The sequence below is a fragment of the Balearica regulorum genome, chromosome 18 (genome assembly GCF_011004875.1).
Source record: "Balearica regulorum gibbericeps isolate bBalReg1 chromosome 18, bBalReg1.pri, whole genome shotgun sequence".
Lineage (NCBI taxonomy): Eukaryota > Metazoa > Chordata > Aves > Gruiformes > Gruidae > Balearica > Balearica regulorum.
Window position 1 is genome coordinate 782,066 of NC_046201.1, and position 17,974 is coordinate 800,039.

Here is a 17,974-nt window from a genome sequence, read left to right on the forward strand (position 1 = left end):
TGCCCACAGAGCCCCGGCCACCTCACGAGAGCTGTTCCCACATCAGCGTGGCGAGAGGCTCTCTGATGTACGAACCGCTGGGAACGCGGAGCCCTGTGCCGAGGAAACTCAAGCAGACACACTTTCTAATTTCCATGACAACTGTAATGGGGTGTTTGCTGGTTTGGGAGCGCCGGGTGTGCAGGAACGCGCTCGTCAGGCACCGAGCAAGATCAGCCGATGCTGCAGTGCCCCGTGCACAGGTCTCTGCGGGCCCCGCACCTCGAGCCAGTGGGCAGCAGCCCTGCCTCCCACAGCCCTGCCTGCACAGCTCCTGCCCGCACAGCCCTGCCTGCACAGCCCCTGCCCGCACAGCCCCTGCCTCCCACAGCCCCTGCCTCCCACAGCCCCTGCCTCCCACAGCCCCTGCCCGCCACAGCCCCTTCCTCCCACAGCCCCTGCCCGCACAGCCCTGCCTGCACAGCCCCTGCCCGCACAGCCCCTGCCTCCCACAGCCCTGCCTGCACAGCCCCTGCCCGCACAGCCCCTGCCTCCCACAGCCCTGCCTGCACAGCCCCTGCCCGCACAGCCCCTGTCTCCCACAGCCCTGCCCGCACAGCCCCTGCCTGCACAGCCCCTGCCCGCACAGCCCTGCCTGCACAGCCCCTGCCTCCCACAGCCCCTGCCTCCCACAGCCCAGCACGGGGCTGCCCAGCCGGGGAGGCAGCGGGACTGACACCAGGGAGCGCAGACCGGGGCTGCTGCTCACTCCGTGGTAGCCCGAGGAGCTGCTGCCCGTCATCTCCCACTGCGGGACGTGCTCCGTGCACCGAGGAGAGGGTCTGGGGAGCCTGGGGTGACAGGAGCCCCTGCCCGGACAAACAGAGGCAGGAATGCTGCCCGCTGCCGGAACAGGGCAGGAACGGGATGGGAACCGACCCGAGCGACGGCTGCGGGGCCGCGTGGCTGCTGGCCGCAGAGGAGCCGCACCGGGTGCACGGTTCTGCACCGCTGCCCTAGGCGAGGGCCTGAGGAGTACCGGTGCGGAGGCAAACACAGCCTGGCTAAAATGAGCTCCTTTCCCATCACCGCAGGAGGAAAAACTAAGAAGAAACGAGCCACCAGTTAGCAAGAGAGCACGAAATCCAGGCGATTACTGAAAAGCTTGGACATGGCTGTGAATCCCATGGCTGCCAACAGTATCCCCAAGCTATTAAGAGAAAAATCAAGATGTGGACAGAATTAGATTGGCCATAGGTGAAAAATGGCTCAATTATTTGTAGTGCCAGAACCACAGAAGGACATTTCCCTCTGTTCCTGATCCACAACCTCCCACTAATTAGCAGACCTAGCAGAGAGAAAAACGCTCCAAGCTCCAGAAAGAGCAACAGCTACAGACCCAACACACCGCACGCATTTGTATGCGCTGCGTAAGCTGGGCACAGAGCACCGCCCGGGCAAAATGACACAGGTCCGACAGGGACTGGCCGTGGGAGATGCTGGAGTTGATTTTTGCCCTCGGGGGAGGGCAGGCTGCCAGCCCTTCCCACAGCCGGGCTCCTGGGCGACGAGGACTGTCCTGGCTCGAAGCGCGATGCCCTGCTCCAGCTGCTGGGCTCGTGCTGGCTCCTTTCCCTGCTCAGAGCACGTCCCGGTGTCCTTGTCCTCGTGCATGCCGTGACACGGGGTAAGAGCCTGCGGGAGCAGAAGGTTCGGAGGAAGAGCCAGGGATCCAGCGTGTCGGGATGCAGAAGTCCAAATCCTGCAGAGGCACTGAGCGGGGCTGGCCTGGCAGGGGGGACGCAGGGCTGGGCAAAGCTGGGAGCAGAATCCAGCCCAGTGCTCTTTGGGGACGGGCTGGAGGGCAGAGATAACCGCAGGCGCTGCCTCCTGAGCCTCTCCTCTCTCCTCTCTGTTTATGCAGGGATCTTTTAAAACAACTGATGCATAAAACTGAAAAAAAGTTACCAGGAGGCCCTGCCCCCTCTCTGACAAACTTCGGAACATGCTGTCATCAAGAAAAATGATGCTGGCAAGAGAGAAATCCGCTGGGGTTGCTGGCAATTTACCAGGCTCCAGCCCCAATGAGTGTTTATCAATAATTTCAGGACCTGCCTGTCGCAGCCGCTGACTGGGAGCGCAGGCAGGGAGAGCGCGGGCAGGCGGGTGTCAGCACAGCCACGGGCAGGGGAGGAACGATGAAAAGGGAAATCAATTAACGGCTCCTCAGGAACAGGGATTTGCCGGCATTACAGGGAAAGGTCTGTTCGCTTGGCTGTAACAGGGAAAGACTTAAACGGTCCTCGGTGACACGAAGGCACATCCCAAGCCCGGGCTAGCTGAGACCGTGGCCAGCTAAGCTCCGGGCAAGGCCAGGGCTGGTCACAGCAGGTTACTGCAGGAGAGGGAACGACAGAGCAGCAAGGGCTGTGTGCGCTGGGCTGCCATAGCCCGGCCCTGGCTACGCACCGTGGGTCAGAGCCGCTGCAGGCTCCGGCTCTGCTCCCCAGCTCCTCCCCACTGCCCACGGGGCCGTACCCAGCCCACGCGCCCAGCTCCTCCACCCCGGGAGAGGAAGAGGAGGCCAGGCTGGCTGCAGGTCACGCCACGGGCTGCAGCCTCCTCTCACTGCTCTACCTGGCTGTCAACAGCTGAGCACTCCTTGTGCCGGGCATTGCGTCTGCATCGCTGCACTTAACCGCTGGTAATGCATCCATCTTCCATGAACTTGTCTAATTGCTTTCTGAACCAGGGGTTGTGGGTCCCCGAACCGCCCTGCAGAGCCAAGTTCCACAGCATAATTAAGCACCGCATGAAAAACAGAAAATCTTTTTCTTCATTTATGTTTTAAACCTGTTGCCTGGTTGTTTCATTTGATGCCACCTATTTACGGGAAATAGTGAATATCCGTTTCCTATTACCTTTATACCACTGCTGAATTTATGGAACTCTATCCTATATCACCTCTATTGTCTCTCTTCTAACCAAGAGAGTCCTAATTTATTAGTCTCTTCTCACAGAGAAGCTGTTCTGTGCCTTTGATCAGCCTTGTCATCCTTTTCTTTACCTTTTCTGGTTCAACTATCTCCTTTTTGTGATTGGGCAACCAAAACCACACAGAGCATTTGCACTGCGACACAGCATATTATACCTTGGCATAATGCTGCTGCCTGGTTTGTTTTCAGCTTCTTTCCTAATAGCTACTAACAAGCAATTTGCCTTATTTGACTGACACTGGGCACTGAGACGACATTTTCATAGAACTACCCTCAGTGACTGTGAGGTCTCTTTTCCTGAGTAGGAAATATTAAATTAAAGGCCAGCTTCGTGTTTCTGTGGTTAAGGATGCATTCTTATCTGTATTACTTGGACTCGGCAACATTCATCTGCCATTTTGCCACACAGCCACTCACACTGTAAGATTCTCCCACAACCCTGCCCGATCAGCTTTAGATTTAAACTATCCCAGCTATTACCGATAACAGCCAGCAAACAGGATTGGTGCAGGCAGATAGGATATTAAATTCACAGCTCCCTAGCCCAGCTCCCCTGAGCGGGGGGCACAACTCCAGGCACATCCCCACGCCTCCTCCCAATGCATTTGATGTAATTACTTGTTTCTTTATAGGCAGTGAGATCCCGGAGGCTCAGATCACATGAAGACAACGACGACACATGTATGAGGGAACAGGGTCCTTCGATTTTTTTTTTTTTTTTTTTTTTTACTGCAGTGGTGTTCTCTACGTGGCTTTTTCATGCCATTTGCAGTTTTTCCTCTCTCTGAGATGACTTTACACCTTGCCAGAGAGAAGACAAAGCCCAAGTGTCCCATGAACACGTGGCCAGCACTGCAAAGATCAGTCAAGCCTTCCCGGCAGGGACCGGGGGAGGCCGCTCCGCCTGCCCCCCGCGACCTCCTCTCCTTCACGGGAGGGGGGTGGTGGGGGTGGTTGAGGGAGGATTACCCCCCTGGGCACAGATTGACAGAATCGGGAGAATCCATAGGGAGAAGCGGCGGGAGCGCGCGGCGGCCCTGGGCAGCGCCGTCAGCACCGCGGACAGCGCCGGAGCCACGGGCGGGCAGCGCGCGCCCCACGCCGCACCCACGTCCCGCCCACCCCACAGCCGGCACCCAGCCCCCCCCGGGAGTCAGAGACACACACACACACACACACCCCCCCGGGCACAGAGCACCCCACACCCGGGGAGCCCCCCGCTGGGTACGGAACACCCCTCGCCCGGGAGCTACGGCCCAGACCCCCGACACGGGTCCTCCCACGGCACCTTCTGTGGGAAGAGCCACCCGTTACCCAAGGCAGGGAGAGCTGCGGACGTGCAGCTGGGTGCCTTCATACGTGGGGAAAGCGTGCTCAGCATCCAACACACACCCCCCTACTGAAAGCACATCCTCCCTCTCTGGCTTTCTCAAGCTCCTGAAATACCTTGTCCCGTTCCTTAAGCGCTGTTGAGGAGCGCCCGTCCCGCTGCCGCAGTGGGAAGCACCCCTCAGCACCCCTGCGCCTCAGGCTGGCCTCCCGGGGACCAGCCATTTAGGTGCTGCAGGGAATCCTGCTCCCAGCAGTTGGCCCAGCATCCTAGCTGGGACCAGACGGGGAGTGCTCAGCCCTGCACTCCCTCTGCTAAGCTTCAGATGTCGTCCCTTCCAAAAGGAATATTTCTTAATTAATATTAATCCTCTGCATCATGTCAGACCTTCTCACGTATTTATGCTCCCTCCCTAAGCACCTTCCCTGTCTGTCCCTCTTCCAGCAGCAAGGTGACTGCTCAGGCTGGGCCTGTGCTACTGGGTGTTCCTGAGCCACCGTCCTGGCGTAGCTGTAACGGATTGGTGGCACCGTCATATTTATGGGTATTTCAAGAGAAAGAAAAAGGCTACTGGGTGTTCATATGTTCTTGTTGTATTATTTAAGAGAAGCCATTTGAGAGCACGGGAGAAGCAGTGTCTGCTCCCAAAAGGAGGAAAAATAATGGAGGGGAATATTTGCAAAAAGCTCAGTTAAGTAAATATTTCATGCCCAATAATGTTATGGCTTTTGAATGATGCATGCAAGAGAGTTGAAAGGAGGTGAGGCACAGAGTGAGGCAACATACAGTGCGTGCTGAGAGCGAAGGTGTTTGGGGGGGGGCAAAGGAAAACACCGTGCCCTGGCTGGCACCTCTCACCCTGACTGGGTGGCCGCTGGCAGAGGCAGCAGGGCAGGGCTATTCCCGTTGCTGGATTGACAACGCCGGTTTGCTGCAGAAGAGTTAGAGTGAACCCTACAGGGAGATGGTTCTGCCCCAAGCGGGTGACACCTGCTGAGGTGCTGACCCATCTCCTCCCCTTCGCTTGGTACCAGCCCCACGCAGCAACGGAGAGGGAAATCTGCATCCCCCTGACCAAGCTGCAGCAGGCAGGAGCCCTCCTGGCTCTCAGGAGACTGCGTGCAGTAAGACACATCCAGAACGCTCCTTGTAAGAGCTGCGCCCCAGACAGCCGAGATGCCCCAGCGAGGCAGCACGACCACCCCAGCAAGGCAGGGCAGCCCTGCGCGTGGTGGGCTCTGGCAAGCCGGAGGGATGCTGCAGTGAGCAGCAGGGAGGGAGGGAGGTACCGCCAGGTCGGAAAGGAGTTTAGTGCAAGGTCCCTGGCAGCTCAGTGGAGGTATTAGCAGGAGCCATGCAGAGGCAGGGTACAGGACAGGTTGTCCCAGGAGGCTCACAGCCCTCTTGAAGCATTGGGAACCGTGGCTGCCTTGTTGCTTTGCTTAGGAGAAAAATCAGACCTCCAAGGATGGCACGGGAGCAGGGACCAAGGGACAAAGAACCAGAAGGCAGAGGGATTTCCCCGTCCCAGGAGCAAGAAGCAGGCAGGGAAAGCAGAAGAGAGGCCAGTCAGGCAGAGGGAGAGGGCATGGGGAGTGACTGAGGGGAGGAGAGCAGGGCCAGCACAGAGGAGGGATGTTTCCCTGACCAGAGAAATTCTGCCCCTGGCAGGCAGAAGCACAGGGTGAGCATCTGGCACAAGGTAAGCACAGAAAGGAGTAAAATACCATTAAGTGTAATAAGAAATGTACTTAATCAATGAGCTCTGCAGCTGAGGATCAATGGGAGGCAGACACAGCCATTAGCTAAGAAAGCTGAGAAAGAGCCCCAGGCTCTGATGGAGCGGTCGATACCGAGTTTAACTGAGCAGCAGAGGGAGGATCCCAGGTGTAGAGCAGAGCCGGGCTGCAGCCATGAGACAGGGCTGACCCTGCTCCGCTCCTCGGACCCAGACCCCCAACAGGGAGCAGAGAGAGGAGCCCAGGCCATGCCCTGCTGAAGAGCCTGGTGCTGAGCCCCGAGAAGCACCATGGGCCCCGGACCAGACATGAGTGTCCAGCAACAGCCGTAAGGGCGTGAGAGGGAAGAGAAGGGACTAGAGCCCATCACCATCATCATCTGGGGACATCATTCGGCTGTGGAGAGCAACAGCCAGGGGTTTCGCCATGGGCCCTTCTCCTGCGGACCAAAGGCTGCAGTGAACCTCAGGTGTCGGTCCTTGCTGCGGGGCCCAGCGCGGGAGGGAGCAGGGGGCTATGGGCACTCTGGGAAGCTCACCCAGAGCAGGAGACATGCAGAACCTCACTCACACCCACGCTGCCTGGCTGACAGCTGCCCCCTCCAAGAAGGGCCGGCTGCAGAGCAGCTTTCCTCCCTGCTCCTGTCCCTTTGCACCTCTCCTCACTCCCCAAGGGCCACCACATGGAAGAAGTGCAAACTAGATGGCAAAGAGGTCACCTCCCAAGAAGGGGTTGCACCAGCCCAGGTAAACAGAGCTGCTGCCGAGTCAGGGCTTGCCCAGGCCCCAACCTTGAGAGATGCCCTAGTGCCCCCCTTGACCCAGCACACTTGGAGCCGATCTGGGCGGTGCCGGCGCTCGGCTGAGTCACCGCACACGGGGCTTCCTCAGGAGAGAGTCTTGATTTTCAGCCCATGAGCACATTTAGCGCCCGGGAAAGCAGACAGCCCCAGGCAGCGAGTGAGCACAACCTCCGGGTCTCAGTGACGGTGCTGCAGCTGACTCAGCCCTGGCACCGAGACCCTGCCACGCTCCTGCCCTGGGCTCCAAACGCCCAGATCCTCGAGCCAGCCCAGCCCCAGCACTGAACTCCAGCTCCGTGGTCCCTTCACGTTTCCCCCAAGGCTGTCGCCCTCCATCCTGACCCCCTGCTACTCCCCTTCCCAGACTTGCTGCAACCTGATGGCCAGAGCCCGACCCAAGCCAGCAGCACCGCTCTCTGTGCAGGGGAGTCTTCGGGCACCAGGCACGTAGTTAGTGGTGTCTCAAGAGCGTTAGAGCCTGGGGTTGTGCTTAAGGCAGAGTTTCTATACGTTGTGAAGAGGAGAAAAGCGGCTGTCCCCTGAGGTCCCTCCCAGGGGGTGGGCTCCCTTCTCCCACCAGGGCTGAAATCGTAGCGCTGATCCCAGGAGGCTGCTCCCGGCCCTCCTGGAGCACAGTACGTGCTCCATCCCTCCACATCCCTGGTCGCTGTCACCGTGGGCCGTGCAAGACACTGTCCCCCTTCCCCGACCCCACAGCCCCATGGGGACAGCTGCCCTCTGCGCCAGGCACGGGCTGGGGGGTCACAGCGCTGTGTCACCTGCCCTTTCTCAATTCGGGCACTGACGGTAGATCTGACCAGCTCAGCCCCCTCCTCATGCCCCCCCTCACGTTCCTCTGGACCCAACGTGGCCACCCGGCCATTGCCCCCCCCCGGGCTAGCTCAGGGCCCGCCGCTGCTGCCCCGCAGCCTCCCGGGGACACCCCCACACCCACCCCCCCCCCACTCCCCCACACCCATCCCCACCCCCCCCCATCCCCCGTGTCCGAGGGGGCAGCGCGACCCCCCGCCCCCCCCGGCGGCTGCACAGCGCCACCTGGCGGCCAGGCCCGGCGCAGGGAGGGGGGGCGATGGGGGGGGCGATGGGGGGGCCCGGGAACAGCCCCCCCAACCCGCAGCTCTCCCGAGGACATCGCGGCCCCCGGCGGGTCCTGCCCGGCCGATCGCTGCACAGGCCCGGGGGGGGGGGCACGGCGCAGCCCGCGGTCACCACCACGCTCGCAGCCCGTTGGCAAGGGGGGGCCCAGCCCCGCGGTCAGACCTGCGGTGACAGCGCAGCCCGCAGCCCCCGCGGCCCTCAGGAGCACCGAGGCAGCAGTTTCACGGGGGTACAACCCAAACTCCTGCCTCCCGGTACGGGCATCCAGGCCCTGCCCGAGGAGCTCCCCTGCAGCGACCAAGGCAGCTTTTCCAAGCTCCTTCCCTCTTCTCCAGCCTTTACGAGCTGCTTGGCTGGAGCACCTCCCTCCCTCCATCCGACTCAGGGCTCAGGCCAAGGCCGGAGCCGCTCCTGGCTTTTGATTTCACGCCGCACGCTGCCACTGCTGCTCTGCTCCGGACTTTGAGGCCATCAGCAGCGCTTTCTTCACCTGCATCCCAGTTCCTTGGCCATGCCTGGGATAAAGCAGCTTGAGCACCCACAGACAGCAGTGAGTCTCCCTGGCTGGCAGCAGTGGGTGTCTGCTCTGCCTGGGAACAGCCTCCTCTCCAGGAGCTGCTCTCAGCCACTCAGCTACGCTCCACGGGGAGCGGAACAGGGTCTGCTCAACGCCCATCAACTCCACCCAACTGTCCAGGAGCATCCAGTCACCAGCAGCTTCCACAGCTCCCTCCAACACTCAGTAGCTCATGTACCTCCCCTCGCAGTCGCTCCAGACCCACTCAGCTGCAGAGTTCCTCCTGGTTTTGCTCACCAGGGCAGCATTACGACTTTAACCACGAGGTCCTGGCACTAGATGTTTCAACGATGCTAACGAGCTCATCCAGCCCTTGGTGCTCAGGCAGTCATGTGCTGGGAGCCAAGAGGAGCAGTGCAGACATTTACCCATGTCTGAGCTGCACCAAACTGATGGAGGAGGCAAGCTTAGCGCAAAGAGCAAACCAGGGCATCTCCAGCTGCTTTGTTCTTCTCTCCTCACCCTCCTGGCCACCTTCTCCCTTCCCTTTTTCCTTCCGTCACCCGCATTGCTGCATGCGCAACGCCTTAACCGTTGGGACAGCATAACTGATCTGCAGAGCAGAGTTACTCCAAGCAGGCCAGCGAGGTGAACAAAAGAAAAGCACATACTTGTTTTCCATCAACTCATCCTCTACATTAGGTCCGAGTCAACTGTTTCCAGCTCGCAGCAATCCCACCCTTCACCACCCAAGCAAGCACCTGGGAGGAGGCTCTCCCTCGGAGGGGAGAAGGCTGCAGCTTTCTCCGGGGGAAGCAGCCACCCACCCACCCCGCACGCATCCTACCTCTTCTGAGGGGACTAGACCTGGGTCTCTGCCATCCTTCCACTTCCCAGCACTTCCTCCCTCCGCGCTCAGGCAGGGCAGCACCAAAAGGGCTCTTAGGGGCGTGGAGGGCTTTTATCAGGTGTCCCCCAACGCCCCTCCCTCCAGCCGGCCAGTCTCACCTGTGGAGCCCAGCCCAGGCATTGCCCAGCTCCTCAATCCCATCGCCAGGGAGCAGCGCAGGCCATGCCGGTGACGGATCCCTGCGGACACGTGCCCTGTGGAGCCGAGTGACCCCTCGCGTAGGACAAAGGGTGACATTCCTGACTGGAATTCAAGTGGCGCCCCTGAGAAATTTGCAATTTTATTTTCCATTTAAAAATAAAATAATAAGAAGGAAAACCACCCAGCCCCCGCCTGCCTGCCCAAACTGCTTCCCCCAGCACAGACCCCCGGCAGCTGCCCAGCGCTGCCCGTGCGCGTTCCCACGCCGCAGGGGAGCTGCGGTTTCACCCAAGGGGCACTCGGCACTTTTCCAAAGGCTGGAAACAAGCTGGGCACCCGAGTGCCATGTCTCAGACAAACAGGGCTGTTCCACTGGCGGATGACTTCTCTGTATTTGTGATTTCTCTTTTTCTAGCCCGTTCATCTGTCTTCACCAAGTTAATTGGTACACAAGTGTGGGGAGGACAGTCTTGGCCCCAACACGCCTTTGCAGGGACCATCTTTCCCAGTTAGATGTTGGGACTGATGACTTGTGCCCTCTGAGCGTAGTTCATTGCACATTCTCGTGCGTGCTTCCGAGGATGCAGGATCAGTGCCATCAGCAAGGTACCCGTGATCGGAGGGTGCTGAACAGGGACATGGTGGCCCCAGAGCACCCACGGCCCCTGGGGCACATCTGCTTGTAGGATAAGTACCTGGGGTGCTGCTGGTGCAAGATCAACTGCATCAGCCTTTTTAGCTGGAGACCGACCGTGTTCCCAGGCAGGGTGGCCAAAGGTGATGTTCGTTATCTGCGCCTCATGCTCCTCAGATACCGAATATCAAAATGTGCCTTGAGACACTCCTGTTATTAAATACTCCTCCGAGATTAGAAGCAGTGCTTCCTTCTCTCTCGAGCCTCTTCCCTCCCCAGCGGAGCCGATGAACACGATAACTTATCGGGACCTTCCCTTGTGCTGTTAGCAATGGCATCGGGACTTATTGACCCACCTCAGAACAACATGCTGAATATTTAGGACTTTCCCTGAGCTTGGTAAGCGATAACATCTTTATCATACGAGCCCTTTAAACCCTCAGTGCCTGGCAGGCCCCTCTGTCCTCGCTGAAAGGACAGTATCAGACCCAAGGCAGCAAATGCTGATAACAAAATAGTTTTCCGAGCAAACTGCAGTGCCGAGGCTGGCAGAGCAGCTTGCCCGGCCAGCAGCTCCTCTCCCACTGCTCTCCGCTCTCCAGACACACGACAGGTATGGTGACGGACAGACCCCAGCAGAGTCACTGCTCTGCTCCAGCCTGGCCAAACCCAGGGCACGCAGACGTGCCGGTCAAACCAGCAGCACCCAGCAGAGCCCCCAGAGCCCAGCACAGCCCTGCTCAGCCCCGCACAGTCCCGCAGCCCCGGGTCCCAGCGAAGGGATTCCCCCTGGGCTGCCGTCAGACCAACACGCAGCCCGTGCCCTCTGTCAGCAGGAGGAGGGCTTGGCTCGGGGCTCAGAGCGGGCTCCATCCCACCGCAGCTCGGGCTTGTTCCCCTGGCCACAAACAAGGCGCCCAAGGCTGCGCTCCTGGCTCGTGTCGGCCGTGAGGTCCCCAGTGGGATCGCTCGAACCTCTCACAGTGTCCTGGCACGATTATCCCATGTCACACCTGGGGAACACAAGCACAGAGGAAGAGGCGACTGAGACGTCGTCACCCTGAGAAATCGGTCCAGGCAGGAATACCCGGGGATGCTCAGGTCTATGAAGAGACTGTGGCAGGCCAGGAAGGATGAACCACAGCATGTGCGTGAGACTCATCTGCCCGGCTCACCTTTGCGGGAGAAATGCCAACGAATGCACCAAGGAATATATCTGGAAGCTGAGCAGAGGAAGATCAGCAGTGACACAAAGGTTGAGAGTTCAGACCCTGGGGAACCAAGTCAACCTGTTAGATAAGGCTACAAAAGCCTTAAACTCAGTTTTGCCGAGAAATGAGTCGTCAGCAATGATTAAACCCCAGAGAAGTCATAAAAACAGCAGATATCGATAAAATGGGATGCTGATACTGTGAAGCTCAGCAGCGCACGAGTGGATGAGGGTCACCCATGCTGCAGCGAGCAGCAGACCCCGAGCAGCGGGAGGTGGGCTGATGGGACACGGGGTGTCAGAACTGGGCTCACCCTCTGGAGCATCCCTGGGGGTTGCTGGCAGAGCCAGGATCCAGGAAAGAGCCTCCTCCCCCAGTGTGTAGCTCCACACTCGAGAACCTCAGGTAAATCCAAGCTCCTTCCTGAGCACCTCTCTCGAGGTGGACAAGTGGCCCAGGGATGGGGGTGAGTTGCCTGTTGAAGCTGAACTACTGACCAAAGAGCAGGGCGTGGAGAGGACACAGCAACGGGCTGGAGGGAGCCAGCACGGGGGGAAGGGCGGCAGCGGGGGCGCGGGGCGGCGGGGAGGCAGGTTTCGCACGGGCTGCCTGCAGAAGGCAGCCTCCTGCCACACGAGCAATTCTTCCCATTTGTGAGTACCAAAATAGCACCCGGCACCACTGATGGAGGAGGCAGATTCGGTGTTTGACCCAGAAGGAAATCTAAGCTAATCTGCTTCAATTAGACAAAAAACAGAGAGGCCCGTTCTGATACGAAGTGCTGGCTGAAGCCATGCACTTGATCAGCAACTGCAAGATTAGATAAAACCTGAACTTAGACCCATCTTGCATGTATTAATGTGAGCCCTCTGGATGTCTGGGCTATTCCAGTTCAAGGGCACGAAGATGTTCGCTTCACTGGGGTTCGTATTTGCTGCCCTCTCTTTAGCGAGATGTATCCCCGTGCAGCAGGTATCCAGCCGCAACAAAGTCCTCCTGGTGTCCTTTGATGGCTTTCGGTGGAACTACGACCAGGATGTGGACACCCCCAACCTCGATGCTATGGCTGCGGAGGGGGTGAAGGCACGGTACATGACTCCGGCCTTTATCACCATCACCAGCCCGTGCCACTTCACGCTGCTGACCGGTGAGTCCCAAGCCCGGCGGAGCAGCACAGGGTGCGGGCTGGGGAAGGGGAAATTTAAGGCTTAATATCAGCGAAGGACACGAAGTCAAGCAGCCATCCTGCCTCAGCGGCACGCGAAGCTCCAGAATAGCTGTGTTTCGGAAATACAGCCAGAGAGAAGGCAATAGTTGCAGAAAGCGATAGAGCTGAACCTGTATTTATCGAAGGTAAATAGCACCAGATCTTGCAGGAATTACGCAGCCGCCACCGAGACGATGGCAGGAATTACACAAATGCCTCCCCAGCACGGCTTGTCCCTGGGTTCCGCTTTGATAACAGATCAGATCAACTCTTTTGTATATATTTATTCCTAATAATTCCTATCTTTATTCCTATATTTATTCAATCTGCGGCTCGAGCTGGGTGCCTGTCGGCTGTTACCGGGTTTACAGTCGCTACAGGTCGCCTGATTTCCCAATGGCACTTCTGCTCACCCAACCCTGTTTGTGGAGCCGGGGGTCTTCTCTTCTCCCGGTTCCATCCCGCACACCCCAGGCACCCTTTTTGTCTGTGTTTTGAGACATTTCCCTCTCTTTTGTTACAGGATAGCCTATAGTTAGAGTTTACTTATTCAACAGAGTTACAAAACAAAGACTAAAGTACAGTTCATGCAGCCTAAGGCTTCCTTTACTTTAGTTACTTTAGTTACTAGTGCTAAGCTCTGGCACAAATTAGTCTCTCCCTACAGCGTCCCCCCATTGTTTTTATTAGCATGCCTGCATTATCTATATTATATAGGTGCCCAATATCGATAGCCTCTAATCTGTATACATCGTTGAGTGCAACACATGCTACAACATTGCAAACGCACAAATATAATTACAAAGGCACAAACACAAAATAACATTCCAGACAATATTCTCCTAATCTAGATTCCCCAGTCAGCGAGAGACAAGGCAACAGCTGCAGGAAGGGACAGAACTGAACCTGTATTTATCAAAGGTAAATAGCATCAGACCAACCCAATAGCCTCCTTTGATAAGATAAATTATTTTTTTAGACAAGGGAGATGCACTAAATTTAATCTTTCTGGAGTTTAGTAACATATTTGATACAGTGCCACACGGGAAATCATTAGTTAAGATGGAGAAGATGAAGATGAGTACAAAATCTCTAATGTGGGGAAGTAACGGGCTACAGGGAAGAGGACAGCAGGTGATGCTGCGAGGAGACTGTCAAGCTGGAGGGAGGGCAACAGGGGAATTCCTGAAGAATCGATTCTGGAGCCAATCTTATTTAAGATTTTCATTAATAACCTTGGCATAAAAGAGTGGAACATGATAATGAAATCTGCTGATGAGAACAGGCAGGGAGGCATTGTCAATACAGGAGAGGACAGGGATATCGTGCAGAAGTAACTGTGCGTTCTTCAGGACCAGAATAATAAAAATAGCATGAAATGTAATAGTACAAAGCACAAGTCTTTCATTTCTAGTGGGAATTTCTGCAGCATGCCGACCTCGCCAATTGTGAACAACAAAGTGAAACGCCAAATAAATGCAGGACAACAGTGAACCCTGCCTGCACCGAGAAGGGCAGGAGGAATTGCAGGCAGCCCCGGCACCTCGGGGTCTGGGCGAGACCCCCCCCAGGATCGACCCACCCGCAGGAGGAGCGGGCATCCCCCCAGCATCTCACTCCCTGCCCTGGGAACCCCACTTTGCCCGAGGCAGGGGGAGGAGGGAGGCAAGGCAGAGGCAAAGCGAGAGCTGGGACAGGCAGCGAGAGCTGGGACAGGCTACGAGAGGCAGAAACTCCTCACTGACCCGCTCCAGCCCGTTGCCCAGCACAGGGGCAAGACCCCCCCCCCCCCAGCCCCAGCCTGGCTCACCCCCATCTCCTCCGTCTCTCCGGACAGGGCGATACCTGGAGAACCACGGGGTGATTCACAACATGTGGTTCAACACCAGCACGGGTGAGAAGCTGCCCTACTACAGCACGCAAGGCGTGGACAGCTGGTGGGACAACGGCAGCCTGCCCATCTGGATCACCGCTCAGAGACAGGCAAGTGCGGCAGCCTCCTCTCACGCACAGACCCTGCACAGGCAGATCCTGCCTGCAATCAGGTAGGGAAAGCTACAGGCAAGCCACGATCTCTAGTGGCCATGAGCTAACATCCTCGCTGCAAACAACGGCTAATTAGACCAGCAAAAAAATGAAATCCCCAGACACTGGCAGGAATAATTATGATCATTCTATTAAAAACAGCAAAAAATAATAAATGCATTTCAGCTTTATTAAGACATTAATAAAACAGGTTATCCTTTTCCTGTTTAAAGAAACCTCAGCCGGTTCCTTAGGGAGCATCATGAGCCCAGGGATTGCAAATGCTCTGAGGCACCAACCTCATCTCCGCAGCCTCACCCAGGACCTTTTGGGCGGCAGCGCCAGGGACTGGTCCCCCCCTCTCTGGGCACTGCCGCAAGGCTTTCCTAGAGCCCAGCAGGCTTGGAGTCTGGCTTTGAGACAGGACCCGAGACCTGGCCCAAGACACGTACCTTTGCCTGTATTTACCTGCCAAATGGGCCCCAGTGATTTCAGGGGGAGTGCTGGTACGACTGGAGTAGAACACACCTTAACGTCTGGATGGTCAAGAGCCGGAGGGTCCGTGCAAGGCACAACAGGTCACCGTTTCCAAAGTTATAACCAGTGTTACTAACACAGTGAGAAAACCAACGTGCAGGGGTTCTGGGAAGGGCAGTGCTTTCGATTAATCACTTTTAATTGGCAATGAGCAAGAAAATGTCATTAGAGGCAGAGGTAGACATGAGGGGGCTGAATGAACTAACCACAAGAGTCGGTGGTTGCACTGACAGATGGAGAGATCCTGCAGAGCGAGTTCAGGTGACTTTATGCAATGTCTCCACTAACAGGGCTTAAAGACAGGCTCTATCTATTTCCCTGGAGGAAAAGCAAAATATCAAGGGGAAGAAGTGAATATGAAGTTGGTGGAGCCCTTTTTCTTCAACTACAGCAATGAAACCAACTGGAGAGAGAACATTGACACCGTCATGGAATGGTTCACGGTGCACAACCTCGACTTCATCGCCCTCTACTTTGGCGAGCCGGACTCGGCAGGACACAAGTACGGCCCTGAATCCACGCAGAGGAAAAACATGATCAAGCAGGTGGACAGAACCATCGGTTACTTGAGGCAGCGTATCCAGGAAAGTGGCCTGGAGTCCAACCTCAACCTCATCATCACGTCTGACCACGGCATGGAAACTGTCATAAAGACCAATGAGATTCACATCCAGACAGTACAGAACTTCACGTTCAAAGACATCCAGTTCGAACTCTTAGATTACGGACCAAATGGACTACTGGTGCCAAAAGAAGGAAAATTAGAGCATGTGTATTCAGTCCTGAAAAATGCCCACCCAAACTTACACGTGTACAAGAAAGCAGACTTTCCGAGGAGATTCCACTACGCCAACCATTCCCGGATCACCCCGCTCGTGTTGTACAGCGATCCAGGATACGTGATCCATGGGGTAAGATGTATGCACAGACATGTCTTTTGGGGATCTGGCTCTCTCCTCCTGTCCTTCTCATGGCACCCGAGTACCTACCCAGCCATACACCTTCATGTTGAATGGTGTCCCCACAAATAGATGGAAATTCCAGCTCTTTGTGTGAAGACCTTCTCTGCTCTTCAGAAAATCAGAGGTCCAGAAGTCTTGGAGCAGGACTTGCATGAACACAGAATATCAGTTGCAGGATCCTCTCCTAGCCTGGCATTAAGGGAAGGGCCAAAGTCAAGGCCAGCGGGCAGCTTCCCATCGGGAAGCTCCTCAGTGCAGCAAAAGTTGGATGCGCTGACGTTTAGGGAGGGAGCTTACAAGATGTAACTGTTTGAGAGCTGTGTCCGGGCAGAACCCTCCAGCTTCTGCAAAGTTTAACATGATTAGATCAACTTCCAAAACTCAGAGAAACCAAACAGACTGTTCAACCCCGTGCCTGCAGAACGTGGCACGCCAGAGCCACATGCAGGAGAGGTGAAAGCATCCAGCAGCGCTGCCGCTTCGGCGCCTGCCGCCTCCCGGGGGCCGTGCCGTGGGGGCCGAAGGTTTGGGCACTCACACCCTCTCTCTCTCCCTTCCAGAGGTACAAGGTCCAGTTCAATAAAGGGGAACACGGTTTCGACAACGAGGCTTCGAACATGAAAACCATCTTCCGCGCCGTGGGGCCGGCCTTCAAGCAGGGGCTGGTGGTCGAGCCCTTCGAAAGCGTCAATGTCTACGCGCTCCTCTGCGAGCTGCTGGGCATCACGCCCGAGCCCCACGACGGCTCCCTGGAGCCCGTGAAGCCCATGCTGCGTGAGTCCACCGGGCACCGGGCACCGGGATTCCCGCGGGAACAGCGACACCTGCCGGCAGCCGCCCGCCACCGCCCCGCGGCTCCGGGGCACCGGGAGGCACCGGGCATCGCCTGCGGCCCCGGGCCCAGCGCCGCCCGCTGCTGTCCGCCGTGCTCGGCCGCAGCGCGCAGGTCGCGGCCCCCCCCGGCCCCCCCCGGGGCACAGAGCGCTGCGCCAGCACAGCGTCACCCCGGGGGGGCAGAGCGGGGGGCTCGGGCCCCCCCAAACTCCCCGCACAAGCCGCGGCCTGCCGGGGGACGGGGCTGCTGCTCACCCGGGCCGGGCACCGAGCTAACGCCGAACTCCTCCTCTCGGTATTGCAGGTTCGAGGGCTCCTCTCCCTCCCGGCAAGAAGCTGACGGTGATGCTGGGAATTGCTCTCGTTCTGGGGTGCTGGGGAGGCATGTGCTAACCCCCCCGTCAGAGGTAACTGACTCTAAGGATACCCAGAGAACCCCCTGGAAGTGCTCTTGTCCAGGCGGGCACGTGCCCCGTTTGTTCTGGGTCTCTTCGGGGTTCATCCCTCTGTGAAACCCCGTGCTGCACGTTGCCCACCAGCCGCTCCCCGCAGGGCACAGCAGACCCTTTGCATCTCAAGCAGAGGGACTCCGGATTTTTACTGCCCGCGTCAGCACTGACGCCACCCAGGGCATCTGCCGGGCTTGAAAGAAAGGCTGGACGCCTCTCCAGCCCGCTGCCTGCCACTGCCTAACCGTCCCTCTGCTCTCCAGCCTCTGTGCAAGGCTCGGTCTGGGCTGGAGAGCAGTTGTGTGAGCATCACGGGGGGTGAATGCTTCATTGCTTGTGGCTCTGTGTGTGCCTGCAAGAGAAATAAGGACATAAGTTTGTTGCTTGCCTTCACTGCGCATATGTGCCTGGAGACCCATCAGGACAAGTAATTCTCAGTCTAATTTCCTGGCACTTCCAGCACTGCGCACCCCCAGCCGATATCCACAGGCTGCATATACGTGAAATAAGTAACAGCAGTGCCGTGCTTTCCTGTCTTGGCAGCCTCCGAGTTCCAGGCAGCTCTACCAGAAACGTGTGGCA

General features: G+C 57.5%; 2 protein-coding genes across 3 annotated transcripts in view; one reads left to right on the forward strand and one right to left on the reverse strand.

Moving 5' to 3' along the window:
• The window catches only part of RBFOX3 (RNA binding fox-1 homolog 3), a 183,023-nt gene that overhangs the window by 158,270 nt on the left and 6,779 nt on the right, over positions 1-17,974 (reverse strand). The window lies entirely within an intron of this gene.
• ENPP7 (ectonucleotide pyrophosphatase/phosphodiesterase 7) lies at positions 12,285-17,336 on the forward strand. Its single transcript, XM_075771091.1, has 5 exons — positions 12,285-12,525; positions 14,423-14,568; positions 15,438-16,058; positions 16,670-16,883; positions 17,248-17,336. The coding sequence occupies exons 1-5, from the start codon at positions 12,285-12,287 to the stop codon at positions 17,334-17,336; spliced, it is 1,311 nt and encodes a 436-aa protein (XP_075627206.1).

Coding starts and splice junctions, on each gene's coding strand:
- ENPP7 (XM_075771091.1), top strand. CDS start 12,285: ATGTTCGCTTCACTGGGGTTCGTATTTGCTGCCCTCTCTTTAGCGAGA. Junction 12,526..14,422: donor CCACTTCACGCTGCTGACCG/GTGAGTCCCAAG, acceptor CTCTCCGGACAG/GGCGATACCTGGAGAACCAC. Junction 14,569..15,437: donor GGATCACCGCTCAGAGACAG/GCAAGTGCGGCA, acceptor CTCCACTAACAG/GGCTTAAAGACAGGCTCTAT.